At 40.9% G+C, this 13,372-nt stretch overlaps 1 protein-coding gene across 2 annotated transcripts; it reads right to left on the bottom strand.

Annotated features, from left to right (window-relative positions):
- Nucleotides 1–2,957: 2,957 nt before the first annotated feature.
- Nucleotides 2,958–11,024, bottom strand: LOC117329501 (tripartite motif-containing protein 2-like). Of its 2 annotated transcripts, none has more exons than XM_033887464.1 (2): nt 10,899–11,024; nt 2,958–6,206 (listed from the first exon to the last, which is right to left on the bottom strand). In XM_033887464.1, the coding sequence occupies exon 2, from the start codon at nt 6,188–6,190 to the stop codon at nt 4,514–4,516; it is 1,677 nt and encodes a 558-aa protein (XP_033743355.1). In that variant the 5' UTR covers nt 6,191–6,206; nt 10,899–11,024; the 3' UTR covers nt 2,958–4,513. The 2 variants fall into 2 exon arrangements, with proteins under 2 accessions (XP_033743355.1, XP_033743356.1); XM_033887465.1 differs by lacking the exon at nt 10,899–11,024 and adding an exon at nt 10,020–10,101.
- Nucleotides 11,025–13,372: the final 2,348 nt, after the last annotated feature.

Below are 13,372 nucleotides of genomic sequence, written 5' to 3' on the forward strand. Positions count from 1 at the left end.
AAATTTAGTCAATGGTACCAATTCATGTTGTGTTACATAATTGAGAAATGCATGGAATTTAAATGAATTTTGTCTTTCATGATAATATCTGAGTATATACTTTAGTATTGGTTCTGCAGGCAGCCTTCTTCAGTCCATGTCGAACTCCTAATGATCACTCAGCGGGAGGTAGCCATTGACCCAGGAACAGTCAGTATCCCGTATTGAGCAGGTGTGTGGATAAGTGTGGGGAGGAGGTTGGCGGATCAAGGTACGACACGACAGGTAGACACAATGACCGAATAGTTATTTGTGACCAAATCGAGGGGGGTAGCCTGCAGGTACAGTCCAGTGGCCAAATTTTGATCGGTTGGAGAGGATGGGATTATAACCCAGGTACACCCCGATACCAGTACCAGTATAGGAACAGTGGGCGATGTTATTTGACCTGTCGGAGGAGGGGGAGGGGGGATGGTTTTAGCCGTTAGATACCTTAAGACACCAGGTGTGCTTTCAGAGTAAGTACAGTCGGCCTCCCAAGTTATGTGACCAGTTGGTTAGGAGATGGAGGATACACATCCAGAGACTTATTCCCATCTCGCCTTAGCTGTGGGAATTTTACAGGGCTCTCTAAATATAGATGTGTCATAACCACCCGAATATATACTTTATCTATGCACGGACATCCAATCTCATCATTTTTAGGAGTTGGACTGTTTTGTTTGATTGTGTATATTTTCTAATTTCAATCCATTATTCATTTCTTCCTAATCCAAATACCTTAAAGTAAACTTAACGTGCCACCTCAATGGAAAACTTTAACACTGTACAATTAATTAAAGAAATCTAATTAACGGTAGAGGAAATTCAGGATCAGAAATGCGTGTTAGGATGACTATGCATAATGCAGGTTTGGTTTTGACATCAAAAGCTTCCACCCCCTCCCCCAAACGGAAACTTTTAACACTATACAAAGTAAATGTAATTGGGCTAAAACCACAATTGAAGTCCCCTCAAACGTGTGTGTATTTCAGGAAAATAAATCAAATGCCTCTTTGAACTTAATTTTTGTCTTTGAATTTAATGTGGATTTATACCAGAGATGTCAAATCTAGGTTTTGTGATGTAAAATATATTTTGGGCTCCAGAATCCTGTATCTTTACCCCTGACCCGGATGTATTTAATCCACGTTGGTGACACATGTTGACAGCTATCTACAGAAAACATGCTGTGTTGAAACTTTTATACATTTTGCTTCTCAGATGTTGGTCTTGGCCAGGTGAGATGGAAATTTTTTTTGTATATGAGATATTGGGAATTTATTATGAATTTTAATGTTACAATAAACATACAGCGAACCATACAGCGAAGCTAATTGTGGTCTAATTGTAGTCTCGGTCCTAATACACACTTTACCGTAAAATATAGACTAAAACCATAAACTGCTTGTATCAAAGGAGGACACGTATACATGCCTATGGCCGTAAATTTGACCAGTCGGAGGTGATGAGGCAGCCCCAGGCGTGTTCAGTGTGTACGGTCAGTGGCCGAAGTTATCAGATCAGTTAGAGAGGAAGTGTAAACCAGTCCTCAAAATACGTATACGGAATTACGAACCACCTGGGATCATGTTCTATATTTTTTTGGTGTTTGTTTTAATCCTTCATCTACATCATGCAGGGACGTACTCCTTTTTTGAGTTTATTTGTTTACAATGTCAAATAAAACAATCAAATATATCTACAACATTTATACATTCATGTATTTATAATTCAAAGTGATCATTTTTCTAGGGCGTTTTTACAACATGCACGTAACCGAGAGAGAAAAAAGGACCCAAAAATCTAAAATAATAATTTATGTGCAACCAATTTTTTTCTTTCCGTTTATTTTCTCCTCAACCCATACCAACACACATTTTACAGTTTTAGCACTACAAAAACTACTATTACTTTATCACGATCAGCATGGTAAATTATAATAACATTGTAAATACCTTAGTTGTTTACGTAAATAAAACCAAAAGCTCCAGTTTGTTTACCTTACCATTCCAAGTAAGATAGAGTTAGCTCCCCTGTAAGTAGTATCTGCAATAATTCGTCCTTATGTGGGACATCATAAAAGAGAAAACAAAAGAGAAAGCAGTATTATAGAGTATGGGTCTCTAGTATAACGGAATATGAAACAATTGCCTTGCTCTTTTACCTTTTTTCTCTCTTTTCAGAGATAGAGAGAGAGAATTGCTTCCACAGTGACCCGGGCAGGACATTATGCGGTCGCCATGACAAACCAGATTCTGTAGTCGTAACGTTACGGGGTTCATCCTCCTTTGTCAGTATATTTTTAGTGATTTAGATAACTTAAATGAATGAGCAGACATGGCATCAGAACTATATCAACTCTGCGCGACAGGCGAGTCGTCAACTGAAGTATTTGTGTCGGTGTTATTTATGGAAGTATAGATAGAGGAGTTTTGTACCACATAATTTGTTTTGAAATAACGGACTCTCCCAAACACGGCGGTGGTTCATCAAACCTATCATCGTCTAATGACAGCTTATTCTGTAGATCCCCAGTATATCTATTTTTTTCGTAAAAGCCATCATTTCCCCCAATAAATCACTTGTCATATCGTGATAAATATTCCTCCACCCCTTGTAATAGTTTACCCTTCTCCGCAGGTAATACCGAACTGTTTCCCTTAGTTATAACTAACCATGATTACCACGGAATAGCCAAACATTCTCATGTAGTTACGTATAGCTAACTAGTAATTATAACCTTCTCTGTTTAAACCAGTTAACCTAGTTTCACAGCGGTTAAAAAATTACCCACTTCCCAAAGTAATGGATAGACTTATTCTTCTCTATCTTATCAACTTCCCCTGGAAGTAACTACCCTCCCTCTACAGCCAATGTTATAAGTATAACGTAAACCTTTGTACCCAATACTATAAATATGACAACAGACAATGGTAAACAAGTCTAAATCATTTTAATATTTTTCATAGCCAACAAAAGTTTGCGATCTCCTTAGGAGTATTATTATAATAGGCACTGACGTTTTCTCATTATACGAGCCCATAGTAAAAATAACAAAGCCAACAAAGCCAACAAAACAACATATTCTTGTAATGCTAAACAACTGTAATGCTTCTGGACGCTCATTACATCATCAGGGACTTGAAACGAATTTACAACCCACGATCTATATATATGTATCACATGCACAGGGACTTGACACGAATTCACAACCCACGATGTATAAATATATATATGCATTACAAGCACGGGGACTTGACACGTTCTTATGATCCAGAATGATAAATTAACCCAATTGTCTTACATTAGATCAAAAAGTGATGATATAGTGGTCGGACCCTGGAATTATTTTTTCATTCTGTCACAGGAACGTCACAAGTCCCTGTGGTACATATACATATATATGGACCATAGGTTAGCAGTTAGAACCAAGTCCCTGTGATTACTAGAACATATCATTGAAATATAACATATAGCGACTGTCATCATTGATGGAATATAGAATTTAATGGTTTAAAAATGGCTGTAAAGTAACTTTTAATTAAGCAATGTCAGGATTTCTCTACGTAAAATGGAAAATGCTTCATATCAACGTATTTTTCGTCTTTTTTTTTAAAGCTCCGACAATGTTCGCGCACTGTCACCAAACCATACTTGATGAAGCTAGATTAACAGTTTAAAATCACAAATGTCATGCCATTGTAAATATCACATCCGCAGGGACTTGACACGAATTTCCAACCCACGGTCAATTTATAAATGCAATTTCAAAATTTCCGGTTTAAAATATAGAAAAAAAAAGAATGACAAAGTCGTTTGCCAGTCGTCGTTTGTCAATCTTTTTCTATATATATTTATGGACCATGGAATCCCTGTGGTAACACCCATATCTGTCCGTCAGCACCATGTAACCAAACACAATCCCTTGGTACCACCCTGAATTGTAACATTAAGCTATCACCATGACATCGATCACATTTCGGGTCAGTGACGGTACACAGTATCACAAATCGTCAACCAAAGCAACTTATCAAAAGCAGGAATTTTAGATCTTTACTAGCTTCCAAACAACACACTCCGTAGAAAGTAAAAAAACACTAGCATCCAACCCAAGAACACCCAAAACCTACCGCTACCACTTTCATTTTAACATATCTATATTAATCATATCAATGCAACAGACGCGAAATGTCAACATACATGTCGACCTATCAGACTATGATAGAGATAAATGCTCATTCTCCAATATGGAGAATCTGTTTTAATCTGTAACTATAGGAACCTAGCCATGTCCATACTTGGCGTAATATGTGCTCTTTTCTGTCTTTTTCCATCTACAAACCGGGCCTTATGATTCATTTCTGTCTCCAATTGTATAATGCCTTCAACTGGTAGTTACCTCATATACTGTATGTCTAAATACCATAACCTTGCCAACAATTATCTTTTCATTAATTAATGTTGCGTATCTTAAATGTTAGCCCAACAAGTGTTAATTATTACTGTATCTATTGGAGCTGTATCCATGCGATCCATGGTCTCTTGTTGACGCATGCGTAGTTGGAGGAGTAGGATGCCTCACGACTCTCACTCCGCTCTGTGGTGACCTTGAGGCTCGAGAGGACGATCCTCCTCTACTAGTACCGGAAGTATGACGTGACGTCGGACTACCTTCCTCCTCCTCATTTGTGGTCGACGAAGGTTCATCTCCTTGTCTTAAAGCCTCAGCCATTTCCTCGGCACTTTCGTTAAGGCGGTTAGCAATCCTCATGAGGTAGGTTGACGCGAGGGCCTCCCGCGCATGTCTTTCTTCGTCATTGTCGAGCGGCTGTACATATTCCTCTACGTCGACGTTGGTTGGATCCAATAGCGTCGACTGTAGGTTACGACGTGTTAGTCTCGCAAGAACTGATGAGTTAGCACTATCTGGAGTTCGCGAAGACACCCGACCTCCCCTTGACGTGCTGATCCTAGCTGTTCTAGACGGGGTTGTTCTCGACGAGGTCACCCTAGAGGTTTCCCGTGATGTAGACGTCTCTCCTTCCTCGCCTTCTAATACTTCCGGTACGTCGCCCTCATCCGCATAATATTGGGGACGCTCCCAGCTATCCAGTAACACCAGTTGGTGAGCGGGAACTGGGTTCTTTAAGTCAAAGTTTTGCTCTGTCACAACCTCACCCAATCCACTCATCTCTGACAAAAATCCTAATTCACTTGGGTTATTGAATTTGCAACCGATGAATATTTCATCGTCGTTTGCTTCGGCTGTACATGTGAACTCTGTTTCCTTTTCCTTCACCTGCTGTTGCACGGTAAATAGTTGCCGAATGTCGTTGCTTGCACGCGCCGTTTTGAAAGTGTCGTATAGTTTTTGTAAGTCTGACCCTTGTGTACAAATGTCCACAAATCGTGTATTGATCTTTTGTTTTTGCTCCTGAACCGACTCGCGCAGAATCCTGATCAGTGCCTCCTGTCGCCTTTCCAGCAAAAGACGATATTCTATAAAAGTGTCCTTAATGGAGCTCTTCAGCTGGCGTTCTTGTAAGTCAAGCTGTTTGGACGCGTTAGCCAGGGAATCTGTCCGACCTTTCATCTTACTGAGCAAGTCTTTACTTTTCTTTTCAATTACATCAAAATCATTCGAGCTTTCATTTAAAGCTTCCGATACATCCACAATGTTGTGGCCTTGCTGTTCTTTGTGGTCTAGCACTGTGCAGTCTCGGCACACGGGAATCAGACAGTATTTACAGAAAAAGTTCAGCGGTTGATTCTCGTGTTTTGAACAAACATTCTGAGATTTTGCTTGTACTGTCGACAGAAAATCCATCATTTGTATGACGCGATGGTCTCTTGGGAGAGCATCAATCTCGCTCCGGCTCAAGAATATTTCGACTCTGCATTCTGGACATTTGAGTACTCCTTCGAAGTTCTCGTCCAGCCACGCCACTGACCGACGTTGGTTCTGTTGATTGTGATCAAATACTTGTTTCAGACACGGTAGACAGAAGGTATGGTTACAGGGGAGTGACTTGGGGTGACGCTCCGACTGGTCAAACCGTTCATTACATATGTGACAGCGAAGGAACTGCTCTTCAAATGCAGCTTCGTCCACAATCAAACTTCTCTTCGTCATGTCACCGGCGTCTGCGTTGTCCGCAGCGGTCGCCATCTTGGAGCAGATGTACCTGCGAAAGAAAGAGAGTGGGACATTTGTAGCGTAACGGTTAAACAGGGACTGAATTCAAAATGGTAGATTGTTATGTCGTAGTTGTAAAATTGCAGCACGAAAACCTAGGGATGAGTTAAATTTCTAAACAAACTCACGGGGGATATATCAATGCCTAAGCTAATATGATGTGCTTGTGTGTGAGGGGTGGGGAAGGGGGGATGCGTTTCCTAAACTACATCCGCCGATCAGAGTCACATTATTATTCAATGAATCTACTGACATTCCCTATCTTCCCTCCTCCCCAAACACACAATGTATGTGTCCTCCCTCCTCTCCAAACACACAATGTATGTGTCCTCCCTCCTCCCCAAACATACAATGTATGTGTCCTCCCTCCTCCCCAAACACACAATGTATGTGTCCTCCCTCCTCCCCAAACATACAATGTACGTGTCCTCCCCAAACATACAATGTACGTGTCCTCCCTCCTCCCCAAACATACAATGTATGTGTCCTCCCTCCTCTCCAAACATACAATGTATGTGTCCTCCCTCCTCCCCAAACATACAATGTATGTGTCCTCCCTCCTCCCCAAACATACAATGTATGTGTCCTCCCTCCTCCCCAAACACACAATGTACGTGTCCTCCCCAAACATACAATGTACGTGTCCTCCCTCCTCCCCAAACATACAATGTATGTGTCCTCCCTCCTTCCCAAACACACAATGTATGTGTCCTCCCTCCTCTCCAAACATACAATGTGTGTCCTCCCTCCTGTCCAAACATACAATGTATGTGTCCTCCCTCCTCCCCAAACATACAATGTACGTGTCCTCCCTCCTCCCCAACATACAATGTACGTGTCCTCCCTCCTCCCAAAACATACAATGTATGTGTCCTCCCTCCTCCTCCAAACATACAATGTATGTGTCCTCCCTCCTCCCCAAACATACAATGTATGTGTCCTCCCTCCTCCCCAAACATACAATGTACGTGTCCTCCCCCTCCCCAAACATACAATGTATGTGTCCTCCCTCCTCCCAAACACACAATGTATGTGTCCTCCCTCCTCCCCAAACACACAATGTATGTGTCCTCCCTCCTCCCCAAACATACAATGTATGTGTCCTCCCTCCTCCCCAAACACACAATGTACGTGTCCTCCCTCCTCCCCAAACATACAATGTATGTGTCCTCCCTCCTCCTCAAACATACAATGTACGTGTCCCTCCCTCCTCCCCAAACATACAATGTACGTGTCCTCCCTCCTCCCAAACATACAATGTATGTGTCCTCCCTCCTCCCCAAACATACAATGTATGTGTCCTCCCTCCTCCCCAAACATACAATGTACGTGTCCTCCCTCCTCCCCAACATACAATGTACGTGTCCTCCCTCCTCCCCAAACATACAATGTACGTGTCCTCCCTCCTCCCAAACATACAATGTACGTGTCCTCCCTCCTCCCCAAACATACAATGTATGTGTCCTCCCTCCTCCCCAAACATACAATGTACGTGTCCTCCCTCCTCCCCAAACATACAATGTACGTGTCCTCCCTCCTCCCAAACATACAATGTATGTGTCCTCCCTCCTCCCCAAACACACAATGTACGTGTCCTCCCTCCTCCCCAACATACAATGTATGTGTCCTCCCTCCTCCCAAACATACAATGTATGTGTCCTCCCTCCTCCCCAAACATACAATGTATGTGTCCTCCCTCCTCCCCAAACATACAATGTATGTGTCCTCCCTCCTCCCCAAACATACAATGTATGTGTCCTCCCTCCTCCCCAAACATACAATGTATGTGTCCTCCCTCCTCTCCAAACATACAATGTACGTGTCCTCCCTCCTCTCCAAACATACAATGTACGTGTCCTCCCTCCTCCCCAAACATACAATGTACGTGTCCTCCCTCCTCCCCAAACACACAATGTATGTGTCCTCCCTCCTCCTCCAAACACACAATGTACGTGTCCTCCCTCCTCCTCCAAACATACAATGTATGTGTCCTCCCTCCTCCCCAAACTACAATGTATGTGTCCTCCCTCCTCCCAACAAACAATGTATGTGTCCTCCCTCCTCCCTCAAACATACATGTACGTGTCCTCCCTCCTCCCAACACACAATGTATGTGTCCTCCCTCCTCCCCAAACACACAATGTATGTGTCCTCCCTCCTCCCCAAACACACAATGTATGTGTCCTCCCTCCTCCCCAAACATACAATGTATGTGTCCTCCCTCCTCCCAAACACACAATGTATGTGTCCTCCCTCCTCCTCAAACTACAATGTACGTGTCCTCCCTCCTCTCCCAAACATACAATGTATGTGTCCTGCCTCCTCTCCAAACATACAATGTACGTGTCCTCCCTCCTCACTTAACACACAATGTATCCCTCCCTAAACATACAATGTATGTGTCCTCCCTCCTCCCTAAACATACAATGTACGTGTCCTCCCTCCTCCCACACACAATGTATCCCTCCTTTAACATACAATGTCAGTCATGACGCAATTTATTAATAATCCAGTTCAGGTAGTGCGATGTAAACCGTGACTTCAGCATGAACACTTTATCCCTGTATAGCTCGATACGTGATCACATTGATGTTGGACCTATTCCAAATGTGTTATCAGTGCTGTTACTATTTCATACAATGAATTCTATTTCTTGTTATGGTGTTTAATCCTTGTTAGGGGATCCAGTTCTGGTTAAATAGTCCAGTCCTTGTATACATGTTTGGGGATTCGTGTATATTTAGTTTAAAAAGTATTTCATTCAATAGTTACACAAAGTATGTGATTATTAAACATTTTAATTTGAAAAAAAAAAAAAACAATCAAACAAACAAACAAAAGTAGTTAGGGACTCTAAACCTTTGTAAGGGAGTAGAAATCTTGGTAGGGAGTCCAGTCCATGTGAGGATGTCCAGTTCTTGAGAAATCTCGTCTCTGTCAGAGAGTCCAGTCCATGTGAGGATGTCGAGATTCAGACCTTGTGACGAAGTCTTGGACGTTTTTTTTTATCGAACTTGAATGCTGATATTTAGAATCTACTGACACACAAGGCTAAGAATACGTTAATATCAGAACAGTTGCTTTATTGTGTCTTGATTCTTTGTGTGTGTTATCAACAGTATAGTTGATGCCTGATAGACAGAACATTTTAAAATATTTCCTTCGCCACCAAGGATGTCTACGGGTCCAATACCTGCGAGTTGGGTATTTACCGGACATCGCGTATGATTCGGTGGTTGTTTGGATAAAACCAAATAAATACGCAGTTCTGATTAAAAAAGGTCGCACGAACTAAATATAGACCATGATTAGAACTGAACAATGAAACTAAATCGATAGCTCCAGTTGACTCAGAGACTTACAGACAAAGGTGGCGCCGTGCCAATAAAGATGTCACGTCGAGGACACGGCGCACACACTTTAAAATGAAACATAATATCAAATAAAATAGATTTTCTGTCTTTTTGTAAATATCTAACTCATCCAGTCCGTGTTAATCAGAGATAATCAGGGAAGCGGTGTCAATGGGAGCCTCTTTGTTTACAAATCCCGTTTTTTAAAGACACTGAGGACAGCGGGACCATCTGTCGGACTGGTCACGTTTACAGGTTCCGAGCAGCTGATGTATCCGTGGAACAATTCCGATCTGCAGGCTTAGCTTATTGATAATTTCACATTAATCCTTTTTGACTTATTCTAATTGTCATATTTAACAAAATCAATAAATCAATCGATTCTAAATACTTCAATCTAACTGATCCACATACAGCTGTTAATACATTCAGTACCTAGCTAACCTTACCTGTGATCAAATGGCTGAAAATGTTGAGTGACTTTTCCTTGTGTATGTTTCGTTTAAACTGAACAGATATTGAAAAATTTACCAATATATAATGACCAACGTGAAAATGAACACGTGACCGGGTTTATATTTACTAACGTACGTATTTTTATTTTGTAAATAGTCGGGATGTAAACAATCTGGTGCTTGTTATGGCTACAGGGGCGGGGACACATGAGAGATAGACATATCCCACCCAGGTGTGTGGGCAAATTTGATAATTTACATATAATAGAGGCCATCGAACACATTTGATTTAGAGCGATTTTAAAACTAATATATTATAAATACCAAATGAAAAGTATTATAATTGCAATTCCGCCTTGTAACCTTCGATACCTAGACGGTTACAGTTTAGTTTGATTATTTTACAACCTGTTCTACAATGACATTTAAAGTCAATTAGGAGAAGCGAAATACCCCTGCGGCCTCCATATACACAATTACACCCCTTCATGAATATATTCATGAGATGTCTTTGTCGTGCCAAACCTTGCAAACAGAGCCTTAGTCATACCTAGATACCTAATATTGATCTAATACGGATGACCGGGCAAGTAATCGATCGATAGATTAGGTCAACTGGGGTGAAAGGTTGAAGGTCATATACCAAATTTACATATGCGTCTTTACGCTACACACGTTAACACACACAATGACCTTAAACGTAACAATGGAAGTATAATATAACGATATCATCGATAACTAGCTACTCAGGATTCTCAAACATGTATATACTTCTCACCTGTACACAATAATAATATAACGAGATACTGCCTCACGTGATCAGACTCATAAAGGATGATCTCACACCTGTGTAATGCACCTGGAAATACATACCTGGTTCACTAATTACAGGTGATTCCGTTAAAATGTCTGAAATATGTAGTATCTATCAATATATAAGCACACGTCTTGGTAGTAAAATGGAGATCGTCGGAGAGGGCGTGCACTATACACACACAACTGTGGGGTTTACTGGACATGTTTCAACCTGTATATACAGGGGATATAAGTATACAGAGAACCTTCATTTTACCTGTAAAATCGATAAAGGTCTGGGGTATTAACACAGTAATGCTTCTCTGTGTATTGTACCTATATCAATAGGGAGTCTGTTAAAATACGTAACAAAACGGATTATTTGACAGAAAAAACAAACCAGGCAAAATTTGGATTCGTGTTGCCTCCCTTGAATCAAATATCTTAATCCTGTACTATCTATTAGATGTATTTTTTCATGTTTTATAAGGTGTCTGTTGGAATACATGATTCAAAATTTCTTAATTACATTTTTGTTCATAAAAAAATTATCGTATATAAGATGTCTTCTGTATTATATAAGAAAATTCCTATTACCAAATTATATTTGATACTTTTAATTTCGCAGAGATGGCTCTATTATATATATATATATATATATATAGCTTAGAAACACAAATGACGAAGGAAGACAACTTTTGACTCGTGCCCTGACCGGGCCTCGAACTCACGATCAATCAATCAATCAATCAATCATATATACATCTATTCAAAACAATAGAAACAATACTAATATTAGATTAAAGAGATATCTAACAGAAATCTATTTTACCTACATGTATACGACATAACTTAATTTTATTATATTGCTAAAATAGAGACATATTTTTAGTTGAATGTTGTGCGAAGACATATTTAGATGAATGTTGTGCAAGCTACCAAGTATATTTCATAAAAGTGACCACTGAAAATATGTTTAAGAATAGATTATGTTTCCGATATTCTTTTAAAGATGTTTTACCGGTTTTTTCTAAAACAACATTTTTTAGCACGGTGACATGAGACGGACACTTAAACATATTTTTGTGTTCGATCGAAAACGAAATAACTACATACATGTATGATACGATCTTCCAATACTATAACGCTCGTGTGCAATACTATTTCGTTCGAATCAACATTCCTGCCGAGTGCCCCGACAGGAATCGTACCCAGGTCTCCGGCGGGAAATGTACCACAGGGACCGTATTAACACTATGGTGAAACTACACCAAGCCGTTCCTTTTACAGGTATCTGACGCAAATATCAGTCTCATACACCAACAACTCTGACGTTGATTGTCGGTCACAGACACCAACAACTTTGACGTTGATTGTCGGTCACAGACACCAACAACTCTGACGTTGATTGTCGGTCACAGACACCAACAACTCTGACGGTGATTGTCGGTCACAGACACCAACAACTCTGACGTTGATTGTCGGTCACAGACACCAACAACTCTGACGTTGATTGTCGGTTACTGACACCAACAACTCTGACGTTGATTGTCGGTCACAGACACCAACAACTCTGACATTGATTGTAGGTCACAGACACCAACAACTCTGACGTTGATTGTCGGTCACAGACACCAACAACTCTGACGTTGATTGTCGGTCACAGACACCAACAACTCTGACGTTGATTGTCGGTCACAGACACCAACAACTCTGACGTTGATTGTCGGCCACAGACATCAACGACTCTGACGTTGATTGTCGGTCACAGACATCAACAACTCTGACGTTGATTGTCGGTCACAGACACCAACAACTCTGACGTTGATTGTCGGTCACAGACACCAACAACTCTGACGTTGATTGTCGGCCACAGACAACAACAACTCTGACGTTGATTGTCGGTCACAGACACCAACAACTCTGACGTTGATTGTCGGTTACTGACACCAACAACTCTGACGTTGATTGTCGGCCACAGACATCAACGACTCTGACGTTGATTGTCGGTCACAGACATCAACAACTCTGACGTTGATTGTCGGTCACAGACACCAACAACTCTGACGTTGATTGTCGGTCACAGACACCAACAACTCTGACGTTGATTGTCGGCCACAGACAACAACAACTCTGACGTTGATTGTCGGTCACTGACACCAACAACTCTGACGTTGATTGTCGGTTACTGACACCAACAACTCTGACGTTGATTGTCGGTTACTAACACCAACAACTCTGACGTTGATTGTCGGTCACAGACACCAACAACTCTGACGTTGATTGTCAGTCACAGACACCAACAACTCTGACGTTGATTGTCAGTCACAGACACCATCAATTCCGACAAGATTCGTATTACTTCACATTTTCATTTTAGCAATTACTTCCATCACATAATAAATTATCGGTAGTTCACATTTTAACAATTAATACTTTATATATGAGATACGAGTGCATGCTTTCATGTAATAATAAGATATTAATCATTTGAGTGTTTAGTCCACCATATTCAGATAATGAACTATTCAAATAACCCCACGTCCGTGGTC

This window comes from Pecten maximus, chromosome 6 (genome assembly GCF_902652985.1).
Source record: "Pecten maximus chromosome 6, xPecMax1.1, whole genome shotgun sequence".
NCBI lineage: Eukaryota > Metazoa > Mollusca > Bivalvia > Pectinida > Pectinidae > Pecten > Pecten maximus.